This window comes from Aphis gossypii, chromosome X, assembly GCF_020184175.1.
Source record: "Aphis gossypii isolate Hap1 chromosome X, ASM2018417v2, whole genome shotgun sequence".
NCBI lineage: Eukaryota > Metazoa > Arthropoda > Insecta > Hemiptera > Aphididae > Aphis > Aphis gossypii.
The window spans coordinates 49,870,496-49,895,755 of NC_065533.1; the positions used below are offsets into that span (position 1 = coordinate 49,870,496).

The 25,260-nt window shown below is 29.8% G+C and overlaps 1 protein-coding gene across 2 annotated transcripts in view; it reads right to left on the bottom strand.

Annotated features, from left to right (window-relative positions):
* Positions 1-25,260, bottom strand: part of LOC114132580 (uncharacterized) — a 68,626-nt gene that overhangs the window by 22,178 nt on the left and 21,188 nt on the right. For both annotated transcript variants that reach the window (XM_050206292.1, XM_050206291.1), the window contains exons 4-6: positions 3,168-3,435; positions 1,680-1,984; positions 709-834 (exon numbers count right to left, since the gene is read on the bottom strand). In XM_050206292.1, coding sequence (XP_050062249.1) covers positions 709-834; positions 1,680-1,984; positions 3,168-3,435 — 699 coding nt within the window. The remainder of the gene's footprint in view (positions 1-708; positions 835-1,679; positions 1,985-3,167; positions 3,436-25,260) is intronic.

Here is a 25,260-nt window from a genome sequence, read left to right on the forward strand (position 1 = left end):
TATAACTATACGAATATTAATATTATTATTTAAGAGTCTCATTTAGTTTGATTATTCGTTATTAAGTCATATTTATTTATAATTTTTACAACCTGTATTAAATATTTTTATTATTATTATTATTTAGCTATAAGATATATTGTTACTAGCTTATGTTAACAAATATATATTATTTTATATAATATTGCGTATAATATTAAAGTCAGGTGTAATTTTTCATTTTTCCTCAGTTCTCATTGCCATATTTCATTCATCTCTTATTTAAATAATAATTTTTGAATTATGGTTTCAATAAAACATAAATGTTAGTTGATATTAATATTATTAAATATATGATTATTGGGGTTATTATTTATTGTATTAAAATAAAATAAAAATATAATTTTGATAAAAATGGGTTTTCTGTAATTTAAGCATTATTTTTTTGGAAAATTGGAAATATATTTACAAATAGGTATAGATATTATACCATTCTGTTATAATTGTTTTTAATACCATGGCTATATGCGTTGTAAATTTCAAAATCATATCTTTGTTAGACAATTAGCATTTGTTGGTCAAATTAGCTTAATATTATTAATTATTTTTAAAATAGCCGTAAAATACTCAATACTATTGGTGTACAATATAAATATATCATTGCTGTACTCGCCCAAGTGTTTAAAAGAAGTACCTATCATTTTTATAAAAATAACATTTAATACTCACCTCCTTGAACTCGACATTCCAATACCAATCGGCCACCTTCCGGTACTGGACCGATGGTGTGATGCAATCCATCGTCGATTTCTGTTCTTACTCCGTTGTAAGCGATTGTCATTTTATCGGGTGGTACTATATAATTATACACGAATCAAAATTATACAATTATAATTAATTAGTCACAGAATTCTGATAATCAATTTAAAAATGTTTATACAGGTGTTTGATATAGGTATAATAGTATTATGTCAGTGATTTTTTATTATTTATTAATTCAATGTAAGTAGGTTCAATATAGTTAATTTGAATTAGTATTATAAACATAAATATGCGTTAAGATAAACAGTATCTTAAATCTTAATAATATTTTTTTAAATACGTTGATATATATTTACTATATTATATTGTATCGATTACTGGATAATTAGTATATTATAGAGCCCCATAGAATTGTGCACTGGGCCCCAAAATAAATCGGACCGGTACTGTACTTAAATTTAACAAACCTTAAATTAATATTTATCTTTTTTTATAGTAAATTTGTTTTCAAACTGTATAGCTATATTATATAAGTTCCTATTAGTAGAAAACCATGAAAAACAAATAAATTCATATTTAGAAAATGAAATGTCTCGTATTACTTGTTTAGTTCTTAATATTACTAATATTAATTCATTTGTATAAGTATATTTTTAATTTAATTATTATAAATTGTTTGATGTAATTCCATGTTAATTAAATTGAATTAATTATAATTTATAATCATCAATGATATTCTTATCGATCAATCAATGCGGTAATATATAAGAGTTATTATATATTATCACCGTGCAATTTGGATCAAAGTGAAATTATATTTAAAGTAAACATATATGCAGAAAAACAATATTATACGTCGATGTGAACACTTAAAAAGCTATCCTAACCTAACATAGTCATATTTATTATACAGTATAAATAAAATATATTCTACTAACCTATGACTCGCAGGATTATTCGATAGTTCCGCGTAGGTGAATCGCGAAAATCTACTCGGCACCTGTAAGCCCCGGCGTCCTGTTCAGTTACATTGGTGACTTTGAGCGCTGCTCTGCTACTGTTGTCGTATAGGCCGCTGTTGTAATCTTCCAACAGCAAAGTATGCTGTTTCGACCATTTTCCCCGTCCAATGCCACTATTGCCACTAAACACCACAAACGACGCCCTGGGCCCAAATCCTCCGCTCTGTTCGTCCGAAGACCATTTCAGCGCGTGAGCTAACGGTCTTCCACGCACATCGAAACTATAACCACGGTTAATTTAATTAAATATTTTAATTAGTGGTCGGAGAGCAAAACGTTAGTGGGTTCGGTACACAGGGAGATTATTTATTATACGCGCGGGACTTTTCCGACTATTCGGCGACGACGTTTTATTTCTATTCCGACTAGACTCCATTCGAATGCGTTCTATATCTGTTTTCCGTGTTAAGGAAATTATATTGTATATATTTTGTATGTAAGACTTTTAATAATATGATAATTGATAGAAAATTAACGGTCCACGTGAATTATTTCATATTATTGAAATAATTATTTTGTTTTTTGAGTTTAATTAATATGTTACAACACGATATAAATGTTTTACAATATGTGAAATGTTTTTAGAGTGGCATGTGAAGGAAAAGGGTCGTGATCTGTTTCCTTAAATTTGGTAGTCTTTTAAAACAAATAGAAATTGCTTGATTATTACTCGGTTATTATTTTAGTTTGTAATTATTGTAATGATTGTGGTCTACATGAAACAATTATAGTATAAGTGCTGTGCTTCTTAGGCTTTAAAATTCGTAAAATAATAATTTAGTATTTAAATAGTTTCATTCTAAAATTTAATCTTAAATTTACTATTAGGAAAAAAAAATTACACCAACACAACATTTATTGTGAAAAAATTGTAATAAATACCTATAAGTATAATTTTCAAAATTTAATTTATAGTATAAAATACGCCTTTGATTAATTTAAAATAAAACTATTTGACTAAATAGTAATAATATAAAATACTTGATTAATCAATTTGATATGACAGCTGGTTCTGAATAGAATCATGAATGCATTAGAAAATATTTAAATTGATAGTATTACATATTTATTCAAAATCTATTACTAATTATTACAACCATATTATACTTACAACTACAATTCCTAATAATTTTTGCGACCTATAGGGTTAGGATCACTGCAGACCTGTATATTAAATATAACAACATTGGTCACAAATCATGAATCGTAGGAGAATTAAACACTCTAAAAACATACCACATACGTATAAAAGGGACTCAGACCTGACGAAATCTACGCTTATTTTCAGAGGCCACAGCTTTAATAAATTAAAATGCACTGGTTTTTGGTTGTTTTTCTAATATTATTTAAATCTATCAAACTTTCATAAAATATAATGTATTTATGAAACAACTGCTATATTACCTGTACAAAGGTTTTCCTCCTGACCATATCTTTTTATTTTTCGATTTACTATTCCGGTGACGGATTGTCGTCGAATGGTGTTTGAACCATAACACCATGTACGCTCGGTCTTCGATAGTGTTGGTTAAGTCCTTGGTCTTCCCTTCACCACCACCGCTCGACGTGACTCTTATCGGTTGTTTCGGCAAGCCGTCGTTATTACCACCACCTATGTCACACGGTAGCAAAGCCACTGAACCACGAACGGCAGTCACTGTTACTGTGCTTACTGTAATAAAAGTGTATATAGCATAATGTAACATTAGATTATAAATAAAATTTGTATTATATTTATAGCGAAATTATAAATTTTTAAAATTTTTCTTACAGTTAGTAAGATTTTTTTTATTAAGTTTATATCGAAATAATAAAACTAAATATATAAATGTACTAGACGCTATAGAGCTTATGGACGTATATTATTATATACATAGGTCACTAGGTATTGTATTGCGTATTAAATGCGAAAAACGACATTTTTGCAGTGTGTTTGATAATCGAACCGGCTGTTGCACGTTTCAATAAGGAAATTTTTTTTTCTTAACTACTGACAGGCATTTTATTATTTGAAACGACCGTACGGCATATACAGTTTCCATTGAAAAGGTTTACACTGCAAGCTCGAGTTTATACTACTATAGAGTATAGTCACTATATATACCTATTATAGACGTATATCAATACAATGAAATAGCACGTAACTACGTAAGTATAGGACCCTGAATGCATCTTTATTCTTCAACAACACAGATACTTAAAAAATTATAGATGAATTAATAAAATAACAATTAGCGTAAACCATATCATATTATTACTATTTATAAGCGATGATACCGTTAAAATAAGAGAATCGTATAAGATAAGCTGAATATCCAATTTGTAGAAAAACATATCCATTTTCTTAATTTATAATAAGAAGTAGGTATATTAAATTGGACTATGCATTACAGATGAGTTATGATAGTTTGTATGTATGACATATACGTATTATAATATGTTACTGCGAATGACATCAGTCTGGACGTCTGGTGTATATTGACATTCACTGGTGAATGTTGATATTTACATAATGATTTTGGTGAATGTTAACATACGTATGGTTTTAAAAATGATAGATGATATATATAAATAATTTATTTTATTTTACATATATTGTGACTACCCAAGATATGATATAGTTGCTTAAAAAGAAAGCACAATTAGATAAAATAATACAGTATTACGTTATATATTTTTTGTTAAAAGATACATATGATATATGAAGAACATTATGGGTTAAACTAGTTCTCATTTACTAGGCAAAATACAAAAATCTATAGAAGATATACACGGAATCCTAAATTTACCTCTGCTAGAAGTGTGGACGCATTAATAGGACCACTAATAAGTATGCTAAGAAAATTTAAGTTGGTTAACACTCTTCACGTGGTTGATATTTGATTTTAACTTTTAAGAGAGAAGGAAATGAAGGAACTAGAAAACCTGCTTAATTATTATTCTTATAAAAGATGAATATGTAATTTGAATACATACATGAGAATTAGAGATTTGACTATTTCCATATGCGATTTGTATAAAGAAATCGAGGAAGGTATAGACCTAAGTGAAATAAACGATATCATTAATATTATTTATGTGAAAGCTAATAAATACATATTCGATGGAGTTATTGGAGATAGTAATTGGATAGTATGATATTTAATATTTTTCAGAATAGTAGTAAGAATTGCACCTTCTCTCTTAAAGTTACTCTGTAGACTATTTCTATCTATATACAAGGTATATATTATAATTATTAAATCCTAAGTCACAAGAAAATATATTAATATTTATTTTAAGTATTTATATTAGGTACAATATATTTAAATGAACAATAATTGAACTATTATTATAAAATAGTCTTATTGTTACTTATAATATAATTATTTGTATAGAAAGTGATATTTAAAAATTGATAAGACTGATATTATAATTAATTTTATCTTCAACCATTACAAAATTCGTTTTTAAATTTCATCACCCATTATTTAATTTTATTTTATTTAGAAATACCTAGAATATTGTCTTAATAAAACTTGGCAGTCAGTTCAAATTTCATGGATTGTTATTAAATTTTCTTTGCTAACTGAAAACTAATTTCTGATGTACGATTGAATTATAACACTATCTACGATGGTTAATTCATAATTATTATCGAGACTTATAGTTTAACATACATACGCTGTTGAGTAAGATAGTAAAATTTATATATGATTAATGATCAACCAGTACGATGAGGTCAGGTTAGATTATTGAACAGTGTGTATAGTATTATATTGCGACTTTCCAGCAATAGTCACTAGATTAATACTACTAACCTTCAATATACAGTAGTAAATTACATTTACTAGTGAATGCTTACGTACAGCAAAATTAAACAGTAGCCAAGACACCCAAAAGATTTTGGTGTGTATTGTATGTCAATATTCACAGGCGACTATCAGTATTTACTGTCCACCAATTGTGGCCATTTACAGTAAAAAATATAGATTAAAATAGCCTACAATGGATAATTATCTTATATACCACTTGACAATGTTGTTAAACACAAAAATATATATAAATACATGTATATATATAATATATATATAATCTATACATAATATAAGTGGACACGCGGTATAGATAGCTACTCCGAGTTATACATATTAGTATTATATTTATTCTAGACAAGACTTAAAATATGCTGCGAGGATTCCCGTACTGACAAATCAGTCAAATTATATTAACAACACCGCACCTTTGGAATGAAAATATAATTATCATTAATATAATGAAAATTACGAATATATTATAAAACACTGTGTGTGTGCGTAATCATTCGTCATTGTACGCCATCGGTGTGTATAGAATATTATACTGCAGGAACGCGCGGAAGCGGGTAGCATAATAGTAATAACAACAATAATACATAATAATATAACATTATTATTATCTGGTAGATGCTCACCTCGCCTCACGAACATTTTAATAATTCGATTTTCGTCAACGAATTATGTGCGTGTGTACAAATATTAATAATAATTCTATTATAATTATTATACGGTAGCAGATGACGACGATCCCATTATTTTGTTAAAATTAAGGCGAAGTTATTATTATTATTATTATTAATCCCGGGTGAACGTCACGTAGACGATGGTGACAACGAAAATGAAAGAAAATGGACACGTCGTCGAAAACGCGTACACACACACACATATATATACGTATAATACGCGTATGGGTGTGTGTGGTCGATATCGTCGCCGTAGCGTAAACGATTTAGCACCCGCCGCCACACTTGCGATCGCTTTGATCAAATTGTTATTTTAGGCCCGGTGTGTGATGACGGAGGGCGGCGGCGACGGCGACGACGAAGTATAATACGTACCTACACTGTGTGTGTGCGTGTGTGGTACGCCGCTCGCTTACTGGGCAAAATAGCCTATAGAAAAAGCAATAAATAACGTCGGTCGGTGAAAAACAGTGGGCGGGCGGCGTGCTGTCGTATTTAAATTGGACATTACCTCCGGCGAGAGCAGAAAAAAAAAAAAGAAGTGTTACCGAGCGCGGTGGCGGCGTAAAATAAATAGTACAAAACTACTCGTATTTTACATATACGCGGCGGCGGCAGTGCGGCGATAATAGGGTAGTCACGGGCGGGGCGGGTGCAGTGTACGCGGGGGACGAAGGTGGTGTGCTCCTAGAGCACCTCGAGGCTCGAGCTTCCACCCCCAAACACTACGTCTCTCGGTCACGACGACTTTGTGCCGCTCTGCGGGTAATGCGTGTGTGATTTGACATTGTCTCGTTTTTCTTCGGTGCGATGTCGTAGGTTAGGAGAAGGATTGGAAAAAGGTGTTCAAACATATATAGGTATATATTATACGATATAGGTAGGTATATATATATATGCATGTGAGTGCTCGCTAGTGTGTGTGTGTGCGAGTTTGTGGAGATGACGACGACGGCGATTACGATAATAATAGTAGTATATATACGTATAGGGAGTGTGTCGGTGTGGCAAAGGGGTGACGGTTATAGTTGGTGGGTCTCGCGGGTGGGTAAAGCAGTGTTGAGCTTGAGAAGGCGGCGGTGGTGTGAAGGCTACGTCGACGGTCGGGTAAAAATAGCGGCGAACCGTGATAACAATCGTTGTTGTTGGTCGTTGACGTTTATATTTTATACACAATAATATATAATATATATATATATTATGCACCTATACACATATAATATATATATATATATATATATATTATGCACCTATACACATATAATATATATATATATATATATATATATATATATATATGTGTGTGTGCGTATATGTATTTTATATTTTTATGCATAAATATAAACATTATATAAATTATATATATGCATCATATACAGCCGCACCTGTAATCGAAAAATAACGGGTGAGTGGACAGGGGCGGGAAGAGACTTTGCTCGAGGATAACCGAAATAATAACGATAAATATGGCTGCATAAACGGTACAGGGAGTGTGGATGGGGTGGGAATGAATTGGATGGGGTTGAAAAAAGGTATACTTCGTGATTGCGGCGAATGTTATGACGATATACCGACGAACAGGAACAGACTGTGGTTGCTGTACACGAACTTAAAGTTTTGAGTGACTTATGGAAATTTGATACGATGACAGTTAAAAATAAACAGTTAAAACAAAAATAAAATAACCGTAGATACTTTAATACAGTTATTTGGGTATGGAATTGATATTTGTATTTTCAATATAATGCCAAATAGAAAATTGATTATTCAAAAATTTGTATTTATCAACGTTCTGTAAAATAATTACGATTGATTAGTATTTTATTTAGTGGTAATTATACGGAAAAAGCTATAATACATAAAATGTAATACGCGATATGTAAGCTATGTTAATATGAAAAATAAAAATATTTTTTTTTTCTTGTACTTTGGATATTTCCGTCGATTAATTCCATTTATACTTGTTAGGTACTCTATGAATATTCATAGAGTAATTTTATTAATCGTTAATGCATACAAGTATCTTATACCTATATACAATAGACATTAAACATGTATAATATTATAATGTAAGTTTTTAAATATTTGATTGTAGGGATGGAAATATACAAACAATAGATGTATAAATGTATTAAATGCATTGTAACTTAAAATTTGTTGATATTTTAATTCAAAAGTATCAATAGTCATAATAACAATCATAAATACATGAAAAAACACAAATATCAACAAATAACATCTAAAATAACTGACGAAAAAAAATATTTCAAAATGTTATATGTAGCTGTTTTAAAGCTCTATATTTATTGACGGAACAAATTAAAAGGAGAAACGTTATGAGAAAAAAAAATAAAAAAAAAAGGGAAATCTAATAAATTTGTCGACTGAATACATTTTGTAGGCAGTGCATTATTGATTTCTTGAAGTAATTCAAAATTAAACGACAAAATATTATATACAGTATAGGTATTTGATCGATCAATAAAAAAATTTTAATTTTCCTATAAGATTTCAATGTACACACGCGACATCATATTTTCTGTAATTTATAAAATCATAAAAACGAAGTTTTATTGTCAATAATAGTAATAATAAAAAAAATGATATTAGTTATACAATTATATATGCTAGTATCCAACTATGTTATAGAAGAACTAATAATGAGTCGCCTATTGAAATGTGTTCATTATTATAGGATGAAACGGTAAAACGGAAAAACGTAAAAATATTTTTCTGTTGAAAAATCTAAATTTACGGATTCTAGAAATCAGAGGTTTGACTGAAATATTATATAATAAGCAATAATATTAACAATTATTAGATCATATTTTATTTTGGTAATTTCAAAGAAATTGGGTTGAGTTCAATTTACTTACTTAGAATTTTTTGATATTAACTATGCATAATAGGTAACACACTAGAAATGTAGAAATCATTTCTTAAATATGTTTGATATAAATGTGATATAATATGATATGTAAAAACGATTATATTATTCTACCTAGACATAAAACTGTGTGGTAAGAATAAAAATATTATAATATAGACGAGTATAGTAGGTATAACAGTAAATAATAAAACTATTATAATAAGTGTAGGAGGTAGGTAAAATCATGATTTTGGCATCACTAATGTAGTAAAATTGCCTATATAAATCACCGTGTTACAACTAACAATAATGATTAACAACAACAAAAATGAAACGTTGAATTTTAATATCATCAGATAGGTACATATTATATTATTTAGATAGATTTTCGTGGAATTTAAAAATATAAAATTTTACATTACTTATGTGTAAATGTAATTTTTTGTCAGAAACTGTGTGCAAATACAATTTTATAAATCATATTTTAAAAACATCGTTGAAAATTGTGCCTTTTACATGTAAATGTACTTTAATGTGTTATTTTTTGAAATATATATATAAAACGATAACATAAAAGAGGATTCGTTTTTATATCACATTTGTCATTGAATACCTGAATTTACATGTACACGCATACAATTATTTGCATCGAATCCCAACCAATTTTTTTAAGTTTAATATAATTCAAACTGACCTATATGTCTTCGGCCAATAGATAATGAAATTTAATAAAATTATATGCAATAAAAATTAAATAAAACAAAATACAAAATCAATTCAAAACTTGTTTAGATTCTGAAAGAAGTGATGAATGTATTGATTCTACAATTGTGTCTGTGTACAGTGTACACCATAACTTGTCGAAATTCAAAACCAGTTTTCGACAAACTCGATTTTTCTTAATATTATTATAACTCAAAAACAAATCACTGTAAATACAAAATTTATATATATGGTAAAATTTTCAAAATATTCTACCTTTTTTTTTAAAATATCAATACATTTTTTTAGAAAACTTAAAAATTTAATACGACATTTTTTATAAATTGTTCTATTGTAGTTAAAAAAATTCGAAAATCTTAGATGTACTTGAGAATTTTAGCAGTTATTTAGATAGGTATTTTCTTTACATACTTTAATTTTCAAAATATTTCGCTTACTTTAAGGCTTTTTATAGACATTTGAAATATTCGTTCTATTTATATATATTTTTTTTTATAAATGTCGATAAAATATTTTGGCCAAGTCAAAATACTTGAAAATTTAATACAAAGTTCCAGGTGAGTTATTCTTAAAGTGATTAAAAAATTATAAAAATATAGAGGTACAATTTTTTTTAATAACATTTGAAGTTCAAATACTGACAAAATTCGTTAAAATCATGAATATATTAGAAAATTGTCTAGTTCAAAATTTATAAAAAATAATTGTATAATTAGCTAAGAATTGAAAATTGAATACAATATTTTCCATAAGTTCGGCTTACAAATTGAAAATTGAAATTGGGTTGTCCAATTAAAAAAATGTTATCTAATTTTCTAATTTTTACGAAATTAAAATTTCACGGGTAAAATAACGATGTACTATTAAATTTGTATAAATTGCCATTTTCTGTACATGATTTAATTTTGGGGTATTCAAGTCATTAAAACATAAACCATCTTTTTCTATCTAGTGAAAAATATACATCTTAGGCGGACAAATCATCTCCTTCCAGAATCGTTTTTCGTATACAATAATACCTATCATCGCATTCAAATTTTACACATCCATTGTATACTTTAGTGACCTACTCTACCTGATAAACCTGGCTTTACCTATTTGACCATCCTTTTTTTTAAATTTCACTTAATTATATTAATTATTTTTGTAATGAAGATATAGCATTATGAACGGGACTCTTATGTCGACATAATGGAAATCGAATAATCAATTCCATGCTGTATAATTGACATTTAATCTAATTATTATATTAAGTCGGCGAATGAGGGTTTATATTAGTGTGCGCTGTTGATGTAGAGAGTTGGTTAACTGTTACAGTTGTAAACAAAATTTAAGTTCCTGACCGTACTATGTAGAACGTAATACTTATACTATTTTATTACCATAACGTATAAATTCTTAACAAAATATTATCAAGTAGGTATATATATTTGTAGAAATATTATCGTATAGATAAATTAATTTAAAACGGTATTTGAATTTGTTAGTCGTTATTATTTTATGTAATATCGTCAAATTGCGTAGTATAAGTAGTACGGTAATATGTTCAAAGGTTGGTATTAAACGTTAGAGGGATGCTGGTACTTATTTAGAGAGTCACTAAAAGAGGTGAATACTCGCAAGTACCTAACACAACTCAACACTTGTTTGGTTAAACACATACTTATAAAAGCATTGTAAAGATCTCCAAGTACACGGAATGTTTGTATTTTATCAATGTGACGATACATGTACGAACTAAACTAACTGTACTTCTGACATGGAATAGCTGCTTAGGTTAATTTAATAAAAAAGTATTATTAAGGTATATTGTTATAATATGTGTATGATTATTATTGAAATAAAATGGGTTTTAAAAACAACTCCAAATGAAAAACGTTTACAGTTTGACGGGGTTCTGTGGTTAATATTCAAATAGTCCACGAAGCTCTTCTATAATTTATAGAGAAATACAAAAATATAAATAAAAGTCCGGTTATAGAGGTACCAACTAAAATTTGTGATGTAATTTTTTTAAATTAATTCAAACTTATAATTACGGAGGGACAGTAATAACCACTAAATTCGATTTTTGTTTTTTAGTATTCACGCATTATTTCATATTCGATTTAATATTACAATAAAATCACGAAAAAAATCAACCCCAAGATTTATATAAATAATATTTTAAAATAAATTTTGTTTTAACGTCATGGAATATGGAGATTTTCTTGAAAATGTAATGATAATTTTTTCATTTCTGCTGTAAACGGTGTGTACATTATTCACTCGTACGATTTCCGATCGACTGAGTTTCCGTATGCATATAGGTAAAGAAATAGAATACGATAAATCGGTAATCTGTAAGAGTATAAAAATATATTTTAGTAAAGACGTTCAATAATAATACGCTTCGTTGTTGTACTAACATAATTTTATGGCGGTAGTGTTAAAAATATTAAATTCGTGAATAAATAAATATTTATACACGTTGTTGCAGTACCTACATAAATATATTAAAACTATAAAAAGTCTGTTGTACATAAACCCCAAAAAATAAAACGTTTCAATGGAACTCGATCGTTTAAATTTCAAAAACACTTAATGACCTTTTACTGGATTTTAATTTTAAAATAGGTTTTTAATTACACGACTATTTGTTTACTTGTATTTATACCGATCAAACTATCAAAGGGTGCCATCAATAAAATGAAATGAAGCGTAAAGGTTGTATAACTATGATGTTACTGTTACTACAGTTTTATTAATAACGCGTTAATATTTATTATTACAAGGTGTATTCGTGATAAAATAAAAAATAAGCTCAAAAGGCTATTTAAAAGCCACATAACATTTATTAATATTTTGAATATTCGCAGATAATAATGTATGTTAAAACTTAATACACGGAGATTGACGGTCACATATTTTATTATGATTGTTTAAATTAAAACAGTTTTGTTCATACTCGTATATTGTACAAGAAAGTACCACTAACCTCGAACAATTCCAAACTTGTAGCCAAATGTTTTGTTATTTGGAGTGTTGAGAGACTATAGTTCTAACATTTATTAGTATTACAATTTACAGTTAAGTAAAAAAAAAAAAACAAACAAAATCAACAACAACCAATCACGTTTTGGAAAACATTTATGTTACAATACTTATAGTATTACCTATATCCGCTTTACAATTAATAATCGATATAGTGTAATATAAGTTAAAAGTACAATAAGTTTAAAACAATTTTCAACTGAAATATAGCATCGATTTGTCACTGTCAATTCAGTGGCCGTGTATTATTAGTTCGTTGTTTGAGTAAATGAGGTAGGCACCACCGGAGAAAATGACCGTATGCGAGGAAATACGGAGCAACTATATATAATATATTCCTTAGCATACTCACATATAATATAATATTGTAGAAAACTAGAAGTAATTATTTTTAACATCTAACTCATATTGCCGAGTATGTATTGTGTTTTTTAAAAAACAAATATTTTCGATTTTCTACTATTTTATTTATAAAAGTATAGTTTTTACTTACAATTAATCTAAATTTTAAATGCTATCAATGGATTGGATATGTTTATTGAATACTTGGTATTAACATATAAAGAATAGGTATACTGATATATATTGATGTGAAATGGATGATAAAGCATTGTTGTTTAAAGAAAAATAAAACTACTTGATTCAAATAAAATAAAAATGTTAGTTTATAAATTCTGTGCCAAGCGATGAATGTAAGTATTAGTATTTGGTTTTACAATGATGTGTGTTTTTTTTAAACCTGAAGACATTTTTTATAACAGAAATAATGATTCGATTTTCAATGCTAAGGGTAACCACTCTGCAATGGTGCTTAGTTTATGGTACTTTTCAAAGTAACCACGGGGAAAACAAAAAAAAAAAAAATTACAGAAAAACGGGAATATTTACTCAACATCAGTTTTTTGACAAAATCGATTTAATTTTGTTATTATAATTCAAAAATTGAATAACTGAAGGTACTTAAAGTGTTCATCAAAAATATATTCAAGAATTTTCTATACATTTTTACATTTTCAAAATATTTTAGCAATTTTGTGGTATTTACATTATACATTTGAAATTTGAAATAATTTTGTAGCTGAAATACGGTGTTTATTTTTTCTATGAACGCTTAAATTTAATAAAATCAAAACAATTTTCAAATATTTTATTATAAAAAAAATCATAAAATTATAATTTTAATACCCATAAGTTTTGATATTTTATTAAAAGATTCGTTATAAATTGTTTTTAAAAGAATTAAAGAAAAAAAAATGTACGATTACGTTAAATTAATTTGTTACAAGTGTTTGAAATTCAAATTTTGATGAAATTGGATATTCATAAGTAAAATGTAATATTTCCATCAAACGATTCCTACAAAATATTTGAGACTTGAAAAATTGTTGATAATTGAAAATGTTCACTTTTACTTAAATTACTATTTTCCATACACAATACATTTTTAAAATATATTTTAGATCAATCTTATATCATGATCCTATTCATTCTATTCTACAGTAGGTATTGACTTATGTTAGTAATATTCTATGAAATAAACTTATAATTATTATTTTTATAATACATATGTTTTTTTTTTAAATAGTCAAATCAAACATACTATACTATTATTAGAAAATTAAATATATAACAAAATGTTTTTAGGAAAAGAACATCTCCAAACAAAATTTTATTTTATTGTAATAATGTTTATCATTGAATTCAAGTTTAACACATTCATTACAGTGACCTCAATAACGGGGTACCTACACTCAAAACCACGCTATACAGTAGAATGACTTCTCCTTTTTTTATGTTCAATTACGTTTACGTAGAACTCTAGACGATTACAGAACTTTCTGTAATTTTGTTGTAATTTAATAATAGTTCTTACGATGGTTATTTCTTATTGGTACATTAAAATATACAAAACTATTAAAATACTTACAAAAAATATACTTTAGACTTTTTATAAATTGCCATACAAAAAAGCAGCATCCATATGTTTGTATTTTTTGTTATTTATTGTGTATATTAAAGAAGAAAAGGGTACACATCGTATTTATTGGAGTTAAAAATAAGTTATTGACTTAATATTTCAATATTATTAACTTATTGTCTGCAATAATATTAAAATATAATAGATGTCAATGAAGTATTTAATTCTAAATACTATTTTACATAATACTTTTGTTTTACGTTTTGATTTAAAACAAAAACCTAAGGAGTATATTTTTGATTTTCATCAACATAATAGACACAATCATAGTCATTAGTCATATGCAACTTTAGTTTGGGATCAGGATGAAATATAAACTCTGTTTATTTCATATTATTTTTGGAATAAAAGTTTCTTTTATCTTTAAATACACCCTTACGACGAAATAGAATGATTAGCCAATATAAATAGTTTATACGAATTAATAATTTATTGTAATATTCTTGCATTAATTTTAATTAATTTGAATTAAAACACAGCGACATTACTACAACTGAAACAGTTGTTTCGACTTCTCTGATGGTTTTTTTCGCAGCTACACAATATTGTGGTGTAAAGCATACTTATAATTTTTTTTGTCATTATAACGTAAACAATTTCACCCTTTATACTGGACCAAAAATTATGGTTTAATATATTATAATTTGGTAAATTAGGTATCTAGATTGTAGTGCTGCGGCTGCAGCACATATTATAATTATATGATATACGTGCGGACTTTGATAAACACTGTCGTCGTACCGTTATAGTGTTATACCGTTATATTACATTATATTATTATATACACAACGCAAATACCTTGGCGTCGGCGGTCGTCGATTACTTCATTACCTCCAATTATAATCATATCCACATTGTGTTGTGTGTATACGTATACAACACAGTGTGTATACTTGGCTGAGTGGTAAACTTTAACGTTTGCAGAGCTTACACGGAATCAGACAAGTTTTGAGGCGTATTATTTATAGTCAAACACGCGTATACGTATATACAGGTACTGTTAAACTGCAAATAATACATACACTGCGCGTCTTCCCGAATAACGTATATGTATGATAATAACGCTTTTGTCAATGTATATACTTCTCACGTTTTATTATTATCGTCATAATCATAATCATCATTGCCATCGTCTTCGGTGTTGATATTTCCTCAGTCTCTGTCGCGGTCAACTGGAGGCAAGTACCTTATACATGTACGCGTCGATTTCAGGTATTAGGTGATTACTGCAAAGAGGACGTTCGATCGGAAGCTCTGTAAATAGGCCCACCCGAGTATACGGGTCGTAAACAAGCGGATATAATAACGATAATTGACCGAGAATATGCTATGTTAACGTCGTACGAAACGTGGATCGTTCGGTGGCGCATATGCGTATGGCGTGGCCAGTGGCTATCAGGATTCAGGGGTGTTACGTTATAATATTATACGTAATATTATAATGATAGTATATAAACTGCCCACACACAACAGTGTTATATATTTATATATTTTTTACGCGCATTGTTATTATTACTATTATCATTATTATAATATTAGATTATCGCCTTGTGCCCGACCACTGCAGTTAGGTTGAGGGGCGTGTCATCTCACGATAATATAGTATTTTATTATTTTTTAAACGATTGGTGAGCAAAATTAAACCCGTTATCTCCTCGGAATATTATTGAACGGCCGCATCGATATCATTATATTACACGCATGTAAGCACCGTCTCCTTATCGTGTAATAACATCATTTTTATCCCGCGATGGTCGTCCAAATAGCCGGTTTGCGCAATACACATAACAATATATAATATACATAACATGCCAATTTTCGATGTATCCGAATACCGTAACCCACCCTTTTCAGTGTTACGGTCCCTAGCCGTATTCAATAACACCGAGAAATATTGTCCTCTTTTATCATTACCACTCTCACGTTACTTATAAATTATATATGTATATATATATAGAACTATATAGCATTGCATAAGTATTACACTGTTGGTGTTTTTCTTCTTATTATTATTATGATAATCATCGTCATTGTAATAAAAAACAACGACCACTATAGTTTTTTCATCGCGAATTTTCCTTTGCCGGATAGTATACGAGTATTCTATACATGTACGCGCGAATTCCCACGAAATCTCGAACTGGTAGCTTATTTAAAATAATATATACAAGATATATTCCCCGCGTCCTATTATAGGTTCAAATGAATTATACTTATTCCATATAATACTTCTATCGAGCATTTACCCAGTGGCCACAATAGTAATAAAATATCTCATTTTGTATAATAATATACGAGTATAAATCATTGCGTTTTAAATTTTATACTCGCATACAGTCCAGTCTAAAACTCGTTTAAAGAAATTATTATTTTGTTCGTGTTTTATGTTCTGTGTTTTTATTATTAATATTTTTTTAGCCTTTTGCTCTTTTTTATGATCGGCGGACAGCCGTTCGGCGACGGTGGCTGTTCTGTTTTGGACATACGGATTTTATTTACGAAAATTCATTTATAATGCACCCTGAATACTACTACTACTACTACTACTACTACTACTACTACTACTACTACTACTACTACTACTATTACTTCTACTACTAATAATAATAATATTATTATTATAATACACCGTCCTGTAGACCTACTACCCCCCAACTCCTCGAATCACCGTCCACCGCGGCTATATACAATAAATATTACTATAATAATAACTCAAATACACTGAGTAGTTATTATAATAATGACGCCGTCGTGGCACATTTCTACAATAATAATACAACGCGTATTAGTCACAAACCCTGGGCTCAGCAGCGGTCTTAGGGGAAAAAGTCGAGGGTAGTGGCTTATACCTCCTCTCCCGTTGGTAATCATCTATCCTCTACGACTTTCACTCGCAGGCAGCGTATCCCCTCAGCCACCCCCTAACACCCGCCGTTCATGACATTTGTAATGTGATGGCATTTATTATTAAAGAAGAAAAAATATAATGCTTAAAATGCATCGACGAAAACTAACTGTGGTGGTGGTTATGGGACGAAGAGGTAGTCGAGGGGTGAAAAAAATCGTACCCGTATTATTTTATTTAGTAGTCGGTACGTAATCATCACTGCGTCGCCACCGTTCGTTATGGTACATATTTAAAGAGAATAAATATACTTCACTCGTTAGGGTATAAATATGAAGTTAAGATAAAAAAAAAAAAAACGTTTCTTTTTTTCGTATATATAATTGGATGCGCGTGTATCCGTGTATAATATGCACACAGTGCGTAGACTCTATGCCATAAAGGTATATACAGACAGGTACGTGCAAATAATACAATTTCCAGATTTTACACACACGCGTGCATGTTGGATTGGTTGTCACTTGTTTCCGTGGAGGAATGACTAAATAAACAGAACAAACAAAACGAACAAATCCGATAATATACTTTCTACACACATTCGTAATTGCAAAATGTCGTCTATATATAAAACCATATATTTATATAAGTCCAGTGATGGATGAATCCTGAATTTATAATAATTTACGAATGGAAAATTGAAAGGAAGGAGTGAAAAAGAGAGAAATTATAACACTTATAATGAGGCATGAGAAATTATGAAAACTATGTTCTTTAACGGTATGACAGTGATATACTGATAATCAAGTTAGGTATGTGTATTGGTATGTTTTTTTACAGTTTCCTTTGAAAAATTGGTTAGTATTACATCCACGAGTTACTTCTTATTACTACAAAATATAATCAATTTTTTATCTAGCATACTTTTTATATTTTAAGTAATGAGTATTTTTAATATTTTAATAATATTTTTATACATGTTATTGGATACCTTAACAATGGCGACGTAAAATATTTTATGGTGTATTCAAACAAAAGTAGTGTAAAAGAATAGATGCTGTATCACATTAAGTTCCTAATTTCCAACATAAAAGTGATCTCGTTGTGGATAAAAAAAAAAATGTAAAAATGTTTTAAAAATTCTTTGAATTTATTTAAAATATGATTAACAAAAATAATTAAGCTCACTTAACAATTAAATTTATTAATTTTTTTTTAGAAAATAAGATATTTTTCTTCAATAACAATAGTTAGTAAATTCAATATATACTTGATTACACTTTTATCGTATTTTAACAAAATTAAATAAATCCTACCACTAGTAACAATATTTATATTATATTTTATTTATTACGTACCAGGTGCTCTATGTTAGTCTGATAATAACAAGAATGTTAAAAAAAAAATAATTAGGACAGGTTATTAGGAGTAATCATCTTGATTTTCCTCATTAATGTGATAACCCTCACTACTCCGAATCGCTCTCTAAGTCGAATATAAATCAATAATGAAATAGGATAAAATAATACAATGCAAGTTGGATTAAATGCATCTAAAAGGTCATTAGCATTAACTAAGCTTTTTTTTATTAGAAAATAATCATTTTGAAAGTTCTCTTTGCAGAGGAATGTTTCATCTACCATAAGTGCATTTCTTAGCTTCATATATGAATGTATATTTAGTTAAGGAAAAAGTATGTTTGTATAATACATAATGATAATTAGAATACTTAAACCCGGTTCAGAAAACATTCATGTAATATATAACAAAATGTATAGTTTAAGTCCTTATAATAATATTGGTCACAGTAAGTTTAATTAAGTTAATAAAAATTAAGTATATGTACCGATATAGAAAACATAGAAACCCTCAATTTTATTATAAAGAAATTAGAAAAGACGGACAGGGGTTCTCCGGCAATGATTGTGCATACTATATGATCATTGTTAATCCACTACCTATAACATTAATAAAATGTTCATATTTTAATTGTTTATATTTTATGATTTATTTCATTAATATACGTCGAAAACAATCGGAGTACACGATAACAAGTATTCATTATAATATCCCGGACTCGAATCACACGCGCGTGTAGTATATACTTCATCGAAATGAATCTATTACAGTTGTTATTCCATAGTTATAAAACAACACGAAGTTCACGAAATATATACATATATATATTGAGTATAAATTAAGAAACTTGTAATTGTGCCTGCTGCGCAGCAATATTGTAGATATAATCAGTATATACAGTACATATTATAATACATAGGTATACTATATGCATCAGCAGCGTGTAAGACGTAGGTAACCACATTATATCACGACGTAGGTATAGAGGTACATGTGTACACAGTACACACCAAAAACTGTTGATCAACATCGCATACAACAACATCAACAACAATAATTCGAGTATATTATTATACACATAACACGATCGCGTAACATCGTAAGTATACACAAAATCAACAACGGTCATCATCGCCACGCGCGTAAGTCATACGCCATTATAATCATTACGCATCCTGCACAAATTCGCATAATATATATTATAAATTATTATTATAATAATAATAATTATTATCATAACACCACCGTCGTAACGACCGCGTTAATTGTACCGCAGCCGCCACCACTTCCAACTCTTCTGCCGCTGCAACCACGCGCGCGTTTACCCATATACCTAACGTAGGTATACACACACACACACACACACACACACACACACACACACACCCACATATATTATATTATATCCGCGTATTTGTTTTTCGTCGTTGCCGCCGGCGCGCAACTTTTCTCCGATGCCATCGTCGTCATCGCCCCATTTGTTGGCAAACTCGTTACGCTCGTAAAACCTACCACCCCCACCCCACATATACACACTTTTGTGTCTACACGTATTATTATATATGCGCTTCTCGGAGGAGTTTACATATCGTTTATTCGGGGCTGTGGATGTCTGTGAGTGAGTGGTGGGTCGGGGAGTCGAAGTCGTGAGTGGATTGACACAGCGATTGCTATTCTCATAATATTATATACACGATTATATCGGAACGGGTCCTCGTGATGTTATACGCCGAACTTTTTTCCAAAACTATGAGGTCATAAGGGTATATTATTATAATTATTAACTGAATATAAATAAAAAACAACATACGACGATCAAAGATTCAAAAATTCATGTTTTTAATATTTTTTGCTGTATGATTTTTAATTGTTCATACACGCGAAGTTGATTGATGTGAATAAAATTTATGATCAAGTTATGAAAGCCGAGTATTTTAAAAAGCATATTTACTTTCATCGCTGGATGATTTCCGTCAAAATTTAGTTATTATACTAACTAATACGTAATAACTAATAAAATACAAGAATATATTATTGTATTTTATTTTTTTAAATTTGTTATAATATGGTTTGAGAAAAGTCGAAAATATCTCCCCTCGCTTTTAAAAAAGATGAGCGCGACACCAATGACAATAATAATGATATTATATACGAACGACATAGTATTCATCATATAGCGTATGGCATGCAGCACACGAAATAATTAAAACTGTCTCGGTTTTTCAAAAGAGTGTGACACACTGCTCTATGTCTTTGACTCTGAAACAATGTGACGACTATACGACGAGATATTATGATAATATTCTGTAAACTTGTGTGTGTTTTACTTATGAGTACGGATACTCGTCAGTAAGTTTCACCCATCTGGCTAGCTGGCAAGCATCTTAGGTCGCGTTTAGGCGTGACGAACACACACATTATTATCTTATACGCATAGGTAATAATATTATAATATAATGTGCGTGTTTCATCGTAAACACGACGAACTGCAGTTCGGTGTCAAACGGTCCACTGCCGTCATCATCCGGTACGAGTTATATTATTATATACGTGACAGATTACATATAGGTATACGATATATATATATATCATACAGAATACCTACACTCACACTATTGTACACTATAATAACGCGCTAACAATTATTTTATTGTACTCGTGGACGCGTCACCCGTTTCGCGGTTTCTGCTTTTCCGGCGTTGGTGCCGCTCTTCCTGTCGTCCCCCGGTCATCATCTCCCGCACGTAGTTTCCGCCACTCGCTCCCATATACGACCGCAAATATTACAAACACACCATACCTACAGTAACTATACCGTCACCTAGGCACTATATTATATAAACTGCTGTCTCATCGTTGTACAACTAGCGTATACACCTCTTCCAGCGTATAAACTCCCACACGCGCGCGCGCAAGACAGCCCTTTTCTTCTTATATGGTCGCAAATAATATTACACATACACACACGCATACACTCTCACACCTATTGTCGTGTTTGGTGCTTCGCACACCGACCACCGGCAAAAACACAACGGAGCTACATTGTTATTTCGAGTGCGGCTAAGGCGGCGATGAAAAGTTTCCACAAGTCGTTAATTATAATAATTTGCACGCCGCTGTTGCTATATACCGGTGGATGCTGCGGTGGTGCTAAACTGTTGTTGTTGTTGTCGTCGTCATCGTCATAGTAGTAGTGGTAGTAGAAGTAGTAGTAGAAGTAGTAGTAGTAGTTGTAGTTGTTGTTGTTGTTGTTGTAAACTCAACGACGTGTAACTCCTCCGCCTCATCACACATACACACACACACCCACATCCATCGCCGCCACTACTAGTTATTAAACGACGACGACGGGCCGTTGTGTAAGGTGTACACACAAGTTAAACACTCTTGTTGTTTGTTGTTGGCTTTATGTTAAAACTTGATAATAATGGTAGCGGTATCTTTTTTCTCGTGTGTAATCCCGGGTAGATGATGATAATTTACCACTGCCGCGACGCTGATAGTATTGCGCGGGGAAAATGATTTTTTAAGAGATTAATTGCGCCACCGTCGCCGCTAGGCGCCACCGCCACCTCCACCATCGCCGCCGCACGACAAGCTTATTGTGCTTACGTGTATATAATATAGTAAAAGTACTCGACAAAAACGACCACTATGTATGTATATATTTATATACAATGTATACCGAATAAAAGAACAATAGTATATACTTTAATAGTGTGTATAATATGTATGATGATAACGCGCGTATTCGCCGATAGCGTGATGTGCGGATGCAAGTGCGTACACCCCTATTACCTAAAATATGTAGATTTAATACAATACATTATTCTTTTTCCTTATGTTATTATTCACATTGGTTTATATAATAATATCTACGTCGCAGGGGTACCTGTTATTACTACTCATACAGTCGTATAATTTCACATTTTATGGTCGGTGGCCTGTGTGAAAGGGCAACGCAACCTCGGCATCGTTAAAGTCGGATCGCACATAAATATTATTTTCGTGGTTTAAAAACATAAAATGTAAATAAAATAAAACTAATTACCTATTTAATGAAGAATATAAAAATAATAATACATTACCTACGCTATATAATACCCATAGGCGGAAATCCATTAAAACGTCTTAAAGGAAAAAGTAGGATAATAATTTTTAACACCTAGCTTAGCTGAAAACAAAATGATTTAAAATAACAATAATTAACATAATAAAACACGACATTTTTTCAGCAAGCCTGCACCTTCTACTGATAAATTCTGTAAATTTGATATTTATAAACTGAACCGCCTAGATTGAAAATTTTGGCACGACCACTGCAGATAACATAACTTTTATAGTTTAAAAATACAAACACTGAGAACATAATATTACCTAATTATTATATTGTTATTTGTAACTATTCACGAATTATATGAGTACAATATTTATATATATAATAATATAACGGTAGTATAGAGCAATATATTATACGAGTAATATGCAATACACTATCTCGTACGTGTGTTGTAATATTATGCATGAGTAGACGATTTAAAAATGGTCGTATCTAAATCTGTCTTTAATTGTTTTTTTTTCAATGTTAAACTGTATTATATAATATTTATAATACCATCAAACTCCAACCAGCTCTCGTACATATAATACCTAATACCCTAACCCTTTAATATACACAAGCACTATGTGCTACGTCTACTTTCTCTCTCTCTATATATACATATATATTATATACTCATTATATATACGCATATATAAATATTTATATTATATGTCTATATTGGTATAAGTATGAGCCAATACGAGTAATTCGCAGCTACAGCATATCATACACACACACACACACACATAAGTGCACACATACCGGCCTAGTTGGCGCCACTTCACTCTGATCGAACTCGCGGTAGACTGGCAGCTAATATTGCCGAAATAATCGCTCTCAGCCCGTCGATTTATCGTGCGCCGGCCGTGTCCATCAACTTATTAAACACAATAATTTAAACGCTGATTCTTTCTCACGTATAACACTAGCTGTAAACTACTCATTATAAGCCAGGTCCCACGTTGCGCCTCCTATTGCACTTTATAACAATATATTGTATTGTACTTAATAGTTTATATATAATATATTTACGATATCACCTATACGCACTATATATGTGGTTATTGTATATTATGCGATTGGTATAAACGCGACCAGCAGTGGTATAGCAATGACGAGAACGTTTCATTATTTTTTAGATCACTCCCCATTGACCCCCGATGTTATGTTATTATGTGATTGAAAATATCTTATGTGCGTGTTATTATTTTTTTTATCAATTTTGATTGAATTTGTGTTATTAATTTATTATGTATATAAATAATACACATCGTATACTAGGTTGATCCTTTTTAAACTTTGGTTCGATGGCGAACTGGATATTTAGTTTCCATTTACTGTATATATACTCGTATATTCGAATACATCTATTTTGTTATTTCAGTATGAATTTAATAATGTTAATTTTTCTTTTTTAATTCGCGAGTTTAATTGTTTCTTATTTTAGCTCAATTTCTATTTTCTCGACAACGATATTTAAATTATCCTACAAAGTTTTGATGAGTTGGAAATATAGGATTGCGTGGAACGGTATGGTCCACTGATGCATAACGACACCATCATGTCAGCATTATACGCCATTCCCAATCGTAAAATTAACATATACAATTAAAATCGACTACTATTGAATAAAAATAATCAAATGTTAATTCTGTTAAACTCGCTTTAATATTATTATCATAAATTTGTTACAACCGTAATATAATTTTCATTAACCCGTCACCCACGTGATGTTCACTAGTGTTTGCGTGTATACGAGTATAATAATATATATAGGTAGTATACAATAAATTATGAAACAAATCAAAATTATCAAACCAATTGCATTAATACAAAGTCTAGAATAAAATTTTAACTACGTGTCTTCGGCTGACAGTGTTTTATAATAAATTATTATAAATGAAGTTTAAAGATTATTATAATATATAAATACATAACAAAATAATTATAATATTATTAGTTTTTTTTATTGCTCACTAAAACTGAAATTACTGGAATACTTTACTTTATTTTTATATAAATTATGGTACGTATAAACAAATTTACAAAGTACGTAAAATTACAGGTTTGGTTTTGTTCGTAACCACGGTAATTTAGTTGATGGGATAAGA